Source organism: Saccopteryx bilineata, chromosome 2, assembly GCF_036850765.1.
Source record: "Saccopteryx bilineata isolate mSacBil1 chromosome 2, mSacBil1_pri_phased_curated, whole genome shotgun sequence".
Lineage (NCBI taxonomy): Eukaryota > Metazoa > Chordata > Mammalia > Chiroptera > Emballonuridae > Saccopteryx > Saccopteryx bilineata.
The window spans coordinates 115,663,959-115,676,321 of record NC_089491.1 but is presented as its reverse complement, the minus strand read 5'-3'; the positions used below and the strand labels follow the sequence as shown (position 1 = coordinate 115,676,321).

The 12,363-nt window shown below is 53.0% G+C and overlaps 1 protein-coding gene across 4 annotated transcripts in view; it reads left to right on the top strand.

Moving 5' to 3' along the window:
- Nucleotides 1–10,957, top strand: part of DDX11 (DEAD/H-box helicase 11) — a 51,651-nt gene extending 40,694 nt beyond the window's left edge. For 2 of the 4 annotated variants that reach the window (XM_066257677.1, XM_066257676.1), the window contains 12 exons: nucleotides 249–287; nucleotides 567–678; nucleotides 837–968; nucleotides 1,461–1,573; nucleotides 6,011–6,083; nucleotides 6,418–6,521; nucleotides 7,215–7,364; nucleotides 7,618–7,871; nucleotides 8,717–8,801; nucleotides 9,115–9,193; nucleotides 9,748–9,902; nucleotides 9,984–10,957. In XM_066257677.1, coding sequence (XP_066113774.1) covers nucleotides 249–287; nucleotides 567–678; nucleotides 837–968; nucleotides 1,461–1,573; nucleotides 6,011–6,083; nucleotides 6,418–6,521; nucleotides 7,215–7,364; nucleotides 7,618–7,871; nucleotides 8,717–8,801; nucleotides 9,115–9,193; nucleotides 9,748–9,902; nucleotides 9,984–10,013 — 1,326 coding nt within the window. In that variant the 3' untranslated portion in view covers nucleotides 10,014–10,957. The remainder of the gene's footprint in view (nucleotides 1–248; nucleotides 288–566; nucleotides 679–836; nucleotides 969–1,460; nucleotides 1,574–6,010; nucleotides 6,084–6,417; nucleotides 6,522–7,214; nucleotides 7,365–7,617; nucleotides 7,872–8,716; nucleotides 8,802–9,114; nucleotides 9,194–9,747; nucleotides 9,903–9,983) is intronic. The other 2 variants (XM_066257678.1, XM_066257680.1) reach the window with 2 other exon arrangements.
- The last annotated feature ends 1,406 nt before the right edge of the window (nucleotides 10,958–12,363 follow it).

Below are 12,363 nucleotides of genomic sequence, written 5' to 3'. Positions count from 1 at the left end.
GACTAGTCTGTGAGGAGGCCACGTCTGAGGCCCGACAGAGGCCCTTTCATGGGACAGCACTGTATGGGGACAGTGCAGGAGGAGTGACCTCAGAAAAGAGGGTGACATGGTCAGCCTCGGGAGGTTCTGGGCTCCTGGGAGGTGGTAGTGGTGCTGAATCGTGCTCCCTGGGTTTGGAAAGTGGTGATCTTTCTGTTTTCTGGCCTGATTGAGTTCTCCACGGGCCGACGTCAGGTTTGGTTTTACAGGTGCGGCGCTACTGTGAAAAGAGCATGGTCAGCAGGAAGGTATGGCTGCCCTTCCTTGGGGTCTGGGTGGGCCAGCAGCTCCCAGCTTGCTGTCCTCACAATGCCTTCCTCTCCTGCCCCTGGGAACCCCAGTCACCCTTGTCTCGTTGTCCTCACATTGGAGCAGCCTTGCTGGGGTGGGGAGGGCTGCCGAGGTGCCGGGTGTTGGGATTGGGGGGATGCTGCTTGGGCTGTGGACGAGATGTGGAAGCCTCTTGTTCCCCCGGTCTCCCTCACTGGGGCCGCCTCATTCGCCTTCACTGTGTCATCCCTGCCCAGCTCTTTGGCTTCACAGAAAGGTATGGGGCCGTCCTCACAACCCCCTGCGAGCAGCCCAGGCTGGCTGGGTTCCAGCACTTCCTACAGAGCCTTCAGCCTGGACTGACTGAGGGTTAGTCGGATACCGGGGAGGGCTGAGCTGCAGGCCCTGGGAAAGGTGTTCCTTCCTCACATGTGCACTCAGCTTCCCAGAGAACCACTCTGGTCCAGCTGCAGGAAGCTCTCTGCCCTTGTCCATGGTCCCAGCTCTCTTCCTTCTGCTTTGTGCAGCTCCCACACCCCCTGTGCAGGCGGGCACGGCCAGGGCACCGAGGCCTGCTTCTCCGCTGATGCACATCGAAGGCTTCCTTGCAGCTCTCACCACTGCCAACCAGGACGGCCGGGTCATCCTGAGCCGCCAAGGTAATGCCAGCAGAAGCCAGGTCAGAACTGGGAGGCCAGAGCGTGAAGGGGGTCTTTACCTCCTGCCTGGCACCTTTCTGGGTTAGGACGAGGAGACGGTGGTACTGCATGGCCTCCTGCGCCCGGGCAGGCGGTGGGGAAGTAAGAGGGATGCAGGTGTGCTCGGATGGTCAGTCAGCTCACAAGGGTGTGAGAGAAGCCACGTAACCTAGTAGTTAAGGTTATCTGAGTTTTGGTTTGAGTCTTGGTTCCATCAGCCACAAGAGTCTCTGTCTCTGAACCTCAGTTTCCTCGTGTGAAAAGGGAGTTACTAGTACTCTCTGCCTCAGAGCTGTCCTAGGGATTCAGTGGGCTTTCACTTAAAGAGAAAGTGTCATCTCTCGTGCCTCCTCCATGGACCCAGCTGGAGATCCCTTTGCCTCAGAGAGACAGAAGTGTTTGTTGGGCCTGTACCCCTTCCCATGTAGCTGTCTTTTCTTTGTCTTTGATCAGGCAGCCTCAGTCAGAGCAGCCTGAAGTTCTTGCTGCTGAATCCAGCTGTGCCTTTTGCCCAGGTGGTGAAGGAATGCCGGGCAGTGGTCATTGCAGGGGGCACCATGCAGCCGGTAAGGACACCTAACCCAGCTTCTTGAGCCCTGGTGTGGATGGGACAGTGGCAGGGGAAGGCTGCAGAGTCGGGCCTCTCCACATCGCCCCTTGGGTTCCCAAACCAGAGAGGGGTTGGCTTGAGCAGCCCAAGCAGTGTCCACCAGGTGGCATTGCTGTATTGTCTCACCACCCGGCCCTTCTAGGCTGTGGGGACAAGGGAATACTGCCCCTGCTCTGCTGTGTCTGTGGATCACACTTCTCCAGAGAAAGCCCTCCTGCAGCTGCTTCCTCTAAGGTGTCCCAGTGCCACGCCCTTCCTGTACCCCACAGGAAAAGGGTCGTAATCTCAGAGCAAAAATTCATTTTGGTGCATATCATTACAAGTCTTTGTATGCACAGTTTTTACAAATACATTTACATATCTTTAAAAAGAATAAAACAGTGCCTGATCGGTGGTGACACAGTGGATAGAGCATTGACCTGGGACTCTGAGATCCCACGTTCAAAGTCCTGAGGTCACTGGCATGAATAAAGGAGTCATTGGCTCGGCTAGAGCTCCCCTTCCCCCCGCCCTGGTCAGGGCACTTATGAGAAACAATCAATGAACAACTAAAGTGATGCAACTACAAGTTGATGCATCTCATCTCTCCCTCCCTGTCTCTCTCTCTCCAAATAAAAAAAGTATTATCTGTATATGCTGCTGTTACAATTTTTTTCATTCCACAACAAAACATTATACACACTTTTTTTCATGTCATCAAATAAGCATTTATTCCACCATATTCTGGCTATACTTTATCCTATTACAGAATATATTGTATTTGACATAACCACTCTTTTTGTTAGATATGTAGGTTATTTCTAGTTTTTCTCTGAACAGTAGAGTGCTAAATGTAACCAGTCTCCGTATGCTGGTTACCTCCTTAGGAGACGTCCTGGAACAGGCTGTCCTTCACGGAAAGCTCATCAGTGTTCTCAAGTAGTCTGTTCCCAACCTCGCTGGCTGTTAGATCTCCCCTGTAGCTTCCGTCTTGTGTATAGACTTGTAGGTTTTTATTCATTCGTGTATTAAAATAATTGTCTCAGACATGGCCTGTGGGAACCCCCTTGCCACCTCTGGCCCTTTAGATGCCCCCTTAGCCTTGGGATGTTGTCTTGCTCTGGCACAACAAACACCCAGGCCCCCTGATGCTCTCTTTGCCCCAGATTTAGACTCATTCATTTCTCCAAGGTGTCCTGGTTGCTCTTATTGGGGATGGGTACTGAGAAACCAGGATCTGGGTGTGGGGTGTCTGCAGTGCCCCTATGTGATTGTTGTCTATAGGCCTTTTCAGTACAGACCAGGGAAATATATTTTCAGGCATCATGAATTCATACTGATATTTCTAAATCAAAATCAGTCAATTTGACCTTATGCTGTGTCTTTTTTCTTGAGCTAAACTTTTGGTTTTAGTAACATAATTATTTATTTGCTTTATCCCACAATGTAGTTAAAATAGTGTAAAAAATACAATACCAATATTCTAACTATAAGCCATGGTTTAAAATTTCAATTCTTTGCATTTACTTTTTGCCCTTTGAGTATATTCTACTAAAGATAATGTGGTTTACAAAAGAGATGACGTCACTTGGTATCAGGCTTTTCTTTGTGTGCTTATGTTGTGAATTTGATAAGATGCTAGTTTTTCTTTTTTTCAGTTCTCAGTTTTAGAGGTTGCCTTTTTGTTGATTTACTCTATTTTTTTTAAATAGTTGACACAGTTTTATTCATTTATTTATTCATTTTTAAAGAGGAGAGAGAGAGGGTGAGAGACAGAGAGAGAGAGGAGAGAGAGACAGAGAGAGAGAAGGGGAGAGGAGCAGGAAGCATCAACTCCCATATGTGCCTTGACCAGGCAAGCCCAGGGTTTCGAACCGGCGACCTTAGCATTTCCAGGTTGACGCTTTATCCACTGCGCCACCACAGGTCAGGCTTGATTTACCCTATTTTTTTAAATATGTAAACAGCCTGACCAGGCGATGGCACAGTGAATTAGAGCATTGGACTGGGATGTGGAGGACCCAAGTTTGAAACTCCGAGGTTGCCGGTTTGAGTGCAGGCTCACCTGGTTTGAGCAAGGCTCACCAGCTTGAGCCCAAGGTTGCTGGCTTGAGCAAGGGGTTACTCGGTCTGCTGCCCCCCCCCCCCCGGTCAAGGCACATATGAGAAAGCAATCAATGAACAACTAAGGAGCTGCAATAAAGAATTGATACTTCTCTTCTCTCTCCCTTCCTGTCTGTCTGTCCCTATCTGTCCCTCTCTCTGTCTCTGCCCCCCCCAAAAAAAACATGTAAACATGTGTACGATTCAAAAGTATAAAAAGATTCGAAAAGTCTCACTCATATTTCTTTCAAAGCAACCTATTCCCCATTCGTGTAGGTAAGCCTGTTTTTTTTTTTGTTTGGTTGGTTGGTTTTTATTTTTTTTATTTTTTACAGAAACAGAGAGAGGGATAGATAGGGACAGACAGACAGGAACGGAGAGATGAGAAGCATCAATCATTAATTTTTCATTTGCACATTGCAACACCTTAATTGTTCATTGATTGCCTTCTCATATGTGCCTTGACCGTGGGCCTTCAGCAGACCGAGTAACCCCTTGCTCGAGCCAGCGACCTTGGGCTCAAGCTGATGAGCTTTTTTTTTTTTTTTTTTTTTTTTGGTATTTTTCTGAAGCTGGAAATGGGGAGAGACAGTCAGACAGACTCCCGCATGCGCCCGACCGGGATCCACCCGGCACGCCCACCAGGGGCTACGCTCTGCCCACCAGGGGGCGATGCTCTGCCCCTCCGGGGCGTTGCTCTGCCGAGACCAGAGCCACTCTAGCGCCTGGGGCAGAGGCCAAGGAGCCATCCCCAGCGCCCGGGCCATCTTTGCTCCAATGGAGCCTTGGCTGCGGGAGGGGAAGAGGGAGACAGAGAGGAAGGAGGGGGTGGGGGTGGAGAAGCAAATGGGCGCTTCTCCTATGTGCCCTAGCCGGGAATCAAACCCAGTTCCCCCGCACGCCAGGCCGACGCTCTACCGCTGAGCCAACCGGCCAGGGCCACAAGCTGATGAGCTTTTGCTCAAACCAGATGAGCCCTCGCCGAGGCTGGCAACCTGGGGATCTCGAACCTGGGTCTTCCGCATCCCAGTCCGACGCTCTATCCACTGCGCCACCCCCAGTCAGGCGGTAAGCCTGTTTTATTAGCTGCTGATCTGTCTACCTACTGTTTCATGTTATTTTTTTGCAAAAATAAGCAGATTTATGTACTTAACTCTTTTTCCCTTTCCTTTTACACTTACATCAGAGGGGCCATGGTCAGTTTGTGTTTGTCCGTGTGTTCTGGCCATCAGTCCGTGTCAGCCCTTGGGGGGGTCTTCGTTCCTTCTGCTGGCCGCGTAGTTTCCTGTGGGTGGATGTAGCACAGCTCAGCCGACCGGTCCCTCTGGAAAGGCAGTCTTGCTCTCACGAGTAACTTCACAACTATCCTTGTTCATGTGTTACTTGGTTTGTTGAGCTGTATCTTCAGGGGACACTCCTAGATATGGAATTTCTTGTAAAAAGTAAAAATATACCTAATTTGTTGAGTATTGTCAAATTCCCCTCTGGCTGGAGGAGTACTATTTGGTATCTCACCAGCAGTGTATAAGAATGCCTGTCTCTCCACAGAGTAGTCAAACTTTTGGAATTTTGCCAATTTGATAAGTAAAAAATCTGGGTGGAGCTCTAAAAATACAAAAGCATATTTATTTCCCTAGAGATGCTTATGCAATAGTTTGGGTTGGGGCCTGACCATGTATACATATTTTTATTTATTTTTTAGAGGGGAAGGAACAGACAGGAAGGGAGAGAGATGAGAAGCATCAATTCTTTGTTGCGGTACTTGAGTTGTTCATTGATTGTTTCCTTATATGTGCCTTGACTGGGGTGGTGGTGGCTCCAGCTGAGCCAGTGACCTTGGGCTCAAGCCAACAAACTTGGGCTTCAAGCCAGCAGCCTTGGGGTTATGTCTATGATCGCACACTCAAGCCAGCAACCTTAGGGTTTCGAACCTGGGTCCTCAGCATTCCAGGTCAGTGCTCTATCCACTGTGCCACCACTTGGTCAGGCAATTTTTAAATTGTCACTAGTGATTTTGTTGAAAACCATTGTACCAGTTTTGCCAAATTTCCTTTGCTATTCCCACAAGTAGTTTAAATGAGACTGCCAACGCCGGGTGTCATTAAATTGTTTTCCTTTCTACTAAGTTATCAGCCTTTCCTTCTACATCCTCTCTGTTCTTATGTACTTGCTGCCTCCTCACCCGGACTTCTGTCTTTCCAAGAGATTCTCTTTTCCCCTCCCTGCCAAGGCCCCCACCTGCTCAGTCCTGAGGTCCCGTCCCTGGTCCTCCTAGAGAGGAGTCACAGAGCCTTGACATTGTGGCCTTCAGGTGTCTGACTTTCGGGAGCAGCTGCTGGCGTGTGCTGGGGTGGAAGCCGAGCGACTGGTGGAGTTCTCCTGTGGTGAGGATCCATGTCCAGGGTGGAATGAGCCACATGGTCACAGGGCCCTGGGTTGTCATAGTTAAGCCACAGGGCCGAGGAGACCACGGGATGGGCGTCTCATCCTTTGCTGTCTCGTGAGCTCAGCATCTCCGTGCTCTCATGCTCTGTGCCTCCTCGGTCTACATGGGAGAGGCCTGAGCAGTGCTGTGTAACGTGGGACAGTGGGAGGGTGGGTGCCATCATTGCTGTCCCTAGTGTGGAAGACAAGGGTTGGGCAGTGCTCTTTCTGGACTCTGCCTTGCACAACAGTCTGCACCTCCACAGTTTTAAGCCCCTCGCTGGGTCTCCCCAGGTCATGTGATCCCTCCAGACAACATCCTGCCCCTCGTCATCTGCAGAGGACCCTCCAACCAGCAGCTGGAATTCACATACCTGAGAAGAGAGCTGCCTCAGGTGGTGAGTAGCAGCCAGCCTGCCTCACCACAGCCTGCGCTAGGGCAGGAGGGAGATTTCTGGGCAGGGAGGCACTCTAGCCAATCCTGAGTGTCCAAGCGTTGTGGAAATGAGTGCTGTGTCTTCCATCACAGAGCTGGCACAGGATGTATAGTATCTAGATGTTTATCAAGGGCAGCCTGTTTCCCCACACCCCTCACTCCTTAGGTTGCTGAAGTTTTCCTGACACCTCCAGTGATCCCTTTAGGATAAAGTTCATGAGAAAGCGGGTCACTTCCTCTGGCTCCTTGCTATTTGGTTTCTCGGCCCGTGTCTGGCAGAATGCAAGTGCTAGGGGCACTTCTCTAGTGACATGCCAGGGTTTCAGTGCCCGATTTGTCATTGGTGGTGCATAAGCCCCATTGCCCCCAGGACACTGGGAACTGGGAAGGGGGACTCATCAGTCACACCAATGACAGGTGTAGCTCTGATATGATAGCACTTTGGAGTGTGTCAGATGCACCAGTCACCATGAGCAGCTGGGTGTGTTTGGTAGAAAGAGTGGCATGTTCCAGTCTGATTTCCCGCCAGGGGGCGCCTCCCTGACTGCACTCATTCGTGGGTTTCTACTTGGTTCTGGGCCCTAATGTTAGGAGCCTTTTCTGGGTGTGGCTTCAGGAGTGTCCCCATGGAGGACCCCTTGTCTTCCTTTCTTAGATGGATGAGACAGGTCGCATCCTCTGTAACTTGTGCAATGTGGTCCCAGGAGGGGTGATCTGTTTCTTTCCCTCCTATGAGTACCAACACCAGGTCCATGCCCACTGGGACAAGAGTGGCTTGCTGGCCCGCCTGTCTGTCAGGAAGAAGGTGAGTGGTCCCTCAGCTGGATCTCCTGCTTGTGGGGACAGTGAACCCAGAGTTCCTCCTGGGATTTCTATTCACACCAAACAGGATGGTTGGACCTCCCATAAGGGGGCCTCTCCCACCACTGCTAATCCCTGATGACCACCCAGAGGAGTCCCTAAAGCTCCCAGGGTTCTCCAAGCTGGAAAAAGGCTTGGAGGAGACCCGTGACCCAGGCATCCTTAAACCCTGTTCTGGGAGACATGTTTTTCTTCAGATATTTCAGGAACCCAAGAGAGCAGACCAGGTGGAACGGGTGCTGACAGAGTATTCCAGGTGCATTGAGGTGAGACTTGGCACTCAGGCCTTGGGTCCACATGGGGGGTTGGCAGCTGAGAACGTCTGGTCCCAGCTTTGGTGGTCCCTGCAGTGCCATGGCCAGGCAGGAGGCATAGTGACGGGGGCCCTGTTGCTCTCGGTGGTCGGAGGAAAGATGAGTGAAGGCATCAACTTCTCTGACAACCTCGGTCGGTAAGTGATGGGCTTCGGACCCCTGGGACTCTGTTACCTGCCCTCTGCTCACTCTGAACAGTGCCCCTACCCCCTGCCATGCGGTCTGCTGCCAGCTGAGTGCACCTGGGCTGACTGTAGGGCAGTCAGTGGTGTGGGGAAGCGATTCAGCAGCTTTGGGTTGGGCTCTTTGAGGCCAGGTGGAAAATCAGGCAGCCTCTACCTTTTTTTTTTTTTTTTTTTTTTTTTTTTTTATTTTTATGAAGCTGGATACGGGGAGAGACAGTCAGACAGACTCCCGCATGCTCCCGACCGGGATCCACCCGGCACGCCCACCAGGGGCGATGCTCTGCCCACCAGGGGGCGATGCTCTGCCCCTCCAGGGAGTCGCTCTGCCGCGACCAGAGCCACTCTAGCGCCTGGGGCAAAGGCCAAGGAGCCATCCCCAGCGCCCGGGCCATCTTTGCTCCAATGGAGCCTTGGCTGCGGGAGGGGAAGAGAGAGACAGAGAGGAAGGAGGGGGAGGTGGAGAATCAAATGGGCGCTTCTCCTATGTGCCCTGGCCAGGAATCGAACCCGGGTCCCCCGCACGCCAGGCTGATGCTCTACCGCTGAGCCAACCGGCCAGGGCCAGCCCCTACCTTTATCAGGACTCAATTCCTTGGTCTAGATTGGATCTCTTAGTCGAAAAACCCCTTTCACATGGTAGGTATGGAGTGGGGAGGGAGAAGTTGAGTCACCGAACACAGCTTGAGGACTACAGGGGTGGCAGACAGGGCAGCTGTGACATGTGGGTGAGGACCTGGCCCTCCATCCTGGGCCTTGAGAACTCTAGGTGCCTTCAGCTCCTGTGCGCCTCCACCCAGGTGTGTGGTTATGGTGGGCATGCCCTACCCCAACATCAAGTCTCCAGAGCTCCAAGAGAAGATGGCATACCTGGATCAGATCCTTGTGAGTACCTGCACTGTTCTACCGGAGGATGAGGGGGAGGGTGGGGGAGTGCTCTGAGGCCTCTAGGGCCGAGATACGCTGCAACTTTCCCTCTGCCCCTTGCTGTGTGCCATGTTTCCTGTTCGCTGCAGAGGGATGGCAACATCCTTCATACCGTCTGGAGCTTTCCGGACATCACCTGTTCTACTGGCTGCTGGCACTGTGCCCGTGAAGCCAACTAGTCTTGCTCAAAGTCTGGCAGTGTTGTTTTCTCAGAACACTAGGTGGGAGGCAAGAAACAGTTCTGATAGGTCATCCCCTTTGCCCCTCCCAGCCCCGAAGCCCAGGTCAGGCTCCCCCAGGAAAGGCTTTGGTGGAGAATCTCTGTATGAAGGCTGTCAACCAATCCATAGGTAAGCCCAGGACTGTTGCTGGCTATCAGGACGGATGGCTGGGGAGGGATGGATGAAGAATGAGAGGATGGGATGGGGTTTCACTGGCCATATCTGTAGTCTGAAGGCTGAGATAGGGAAAGGGATACACTACTAGACACAACAGAAATGTACTATTGGAAAGGTGTATATATTATACACACACACATACACATACACACACAGAGTGAGAGGAGAGGAGGGAGACTAACTCCCACATGTGCCCTAACTGGGATCCACCTGGCAAGCCCACTAGGGGGCGATGCTCCATTGCTCAGCAACTGAGCTCTTATTAGCACCTGAAGTGAGGCCATGGAGCCATCCTTAGTGCCTGGGGCCAACTTGTTCCAATTGAGCCATGGCTACAGGAGGGGAGGAAGAGAGGAACAAGAGGGGGAGGGGTAGAGAAGCAGGCACTTCTGCTGTGTGCCCTAACTATGAATCAAACCCAAGACATCCACACGCTGGGCCACTGAACCAATTGGCCAGGGCCAGGAAAGCTAGGTTAAATAAGAACCCTAACCATTCCCATCCAGGCAGAGCCATCAGGCACCAGAAGGATTTTGCCAGCATAGTGCTCCTGGACCAGCGGTACACCCGTCCACCAGTCCTGGCAAAGCTGCCAGCCTGGATCCGAGACCGCGTCCAAGTCAAAGCCACCTTTGGCCCCGCCTTTGCTGCTCTGCGGAAGGTCAGTCCTGCTCTTCTCTTCCCCGAGAACCCCCCACCATGACCCCCATCTAGTGTCTCACTGTCTTTCCCTGTCTCCCAGTTCCATCACAACAAGTCAAGCCTTTCCTGAGGGACAGCAGCACCTGTCTGGAGTGCAGACTGGCCCCCTTCTGGACTCGCTGGGCTGCCAGGATCCAGGAATAGGTGCAGAAGCCAAGGGGTGAACTACGTGAATCCAGAGCAAACAGTGGGTCCTGGCTTCCTTGGGCCCGTCCCAGGGCTGTTCCCCTCCCTGAAATGGCATCGTCCTCCCTGGTCTCCACTGCCCAGCTGAGCTCCCCGCCCTGTTGCCTGGCAGGCGGCTGTGGGAGCTGTGCCCTCCCCTGGGGCACTGCCCTTGCTCCTTTCCCGGCACCCCCTTCTCAGAGCTGAAATGGAGCAGCCTCTCCTGCCTCTGCCTTTTCTCACTGAAATTAGTTCTTCTAGACATTCACCATCTCTTCAAAATCCAGAACGTTCCTCATTCCCAGTCCCCCGCCCGGTGCCCAGGGCTCTCCTGGGCACAGGCTTCTGATTACTTCCCCGACTGCCATCTGGGGATGAGGCGCCACCTATGACAAACTGGGCAATGAAGTCGTTTAGAGCCTGAGCAGAGCCCGTGCGCTGCTCCCTGACCGCTGCCTCACTTCTCCACTCCGGGGCTGCCCCTACCCCTGCCCTGCTCCACAGAGCTCTTTCCAGGTCCTGCCAGTCAGTGGCACCTCTCTCCCTCTCAGCTACCTGCTCAAACTCCAAGACACCTCTTCCCCTGACCTCAGCAATCACAGCAAGGGCCCTTAGGCTCTCACAGGACTATTTTAGATACTCTGTCACCGAGACATTTTTTGCCCGTGTGAAAATATTCCTCCTTCCATCTGCAACATCTGCCCCTGTTGACTACACACACCTCTCTTCTCTCCCTGACCCCAGAGAAAGTGGCCTGGGTTCAATGGGCACCCTGCCCATTGCTGGGGAGCAGGGTGGGCTCTGGCTCAGAGAGGTTTGTGTTCTGCACAGCCCCTTAATTAAAATACACTCACTGGACACTCAATTCTGCATTTTTTATGTGTGTGTGTGTGTGTGTGGCAGAGAGAGGGGGACAAATAGGGACAGACAGACAGGAGGGAGATGAGAAATATCAGTTCTTCGTTGCAGCTCCTTAGTTGTTCATTGATTGTTTTCTCATATGTGCCTTGACCGGGGGCTCCAGCAGACCGAGTGACCCCTTGCTCGAGCCAGTGACCTTGGGCTCAAGCTGGTGAGCCTTGCTCAAGCTGGCGACCTCAGGGTCTCAAACCTGGGTCCTCTGCATCCCAGTCCGATGCTCTATCCACTGCGCCACTGCCTGGTCAGGCTCTGCATTGTGTTTCTTTATTGATTTGTGTACTGCTGAACCTCAAAGTCTCAGGGAAGAGAAGGCAGGCTAGTGGAAGTGGGTGGAGCACAGACAGAGAGCAAGGGCCCCTTCCCAGCACCCTCACGCTCCTTGATGGTCCAGGCACAGACCTGAGGTCGTCCTCCATGAGCCCTGTCCTTCCAAGCAACAGGGGCTGAGAGGCCTGTAGGCCGCTGTTTCCATGGGGGGAGCCTCCGAGCTCTAGGATTCCTAGGCATCCTCATCCTCCTCACCAGGTGGCTGCTGTGGGGGTGGCAGAGGTGGCATGGAGTCTGGCATGCGGGAGACAGCTTCTTCTGCCTCCGCACTGTTCCAGGGCCCAGGTCCTTTCCCAGAGATGCTGGGGGTGGGGGAGGGGATGGTTTGGGGCCCAGTTCACCCTGTCCCTAGAGACTCAGGAAGAGAAAGGCAGAACATGCATGACCCCAACACCCTGAGTCCCCTGCTCTGTCCTACCTTTGCGCCTCATGACCAGCTTAAAAGAAATCAGACATCAAGTCCCCACCCTGGACTGTAGCTCTCACTGCAACAGGAAAGTCATGGCGAGGGAGGAGGAAGGGACCAGGTATGAAACCTGCTTCTGGGTGACAACCTCAGGGTTCAGCCCCATCTGTCCTGTTTCTTCACTACTGACACACCCCAGCCGTCCACAGCCATGTGTCACCACCTGCTCCTGGAGCTTCAGCCTGTCAGAGGACACAGCACCAGGGCAGTGGAAAGGACATGGCTGACATCTGAGCAACTGTCATAGCCACCCTGTGAGACAAAGGGGCGTGAATGAGCAGCCCCTGTGAATGGATGAGGGAACCAGCCCAGAGAGGTTGCGGTCTGCCTGGGTCACAGTGCAAGCTCAGAAGCAAAGCTGGGACTGCAGCTCAGGACTGCTGACATCCAGGGCACTGTTGCTTATGCCCAGGCAGCAGAGATGAGGATGCTAGGGAGGTCACCAGGGTTTCCAGCAAACACCCTGGGGAAAGCAGGGGGCTGGCCTTTTGACACCTGGGTGACAGGGAGCACCCTGTTGGTGTGGTGGTTAGAAGAGGTG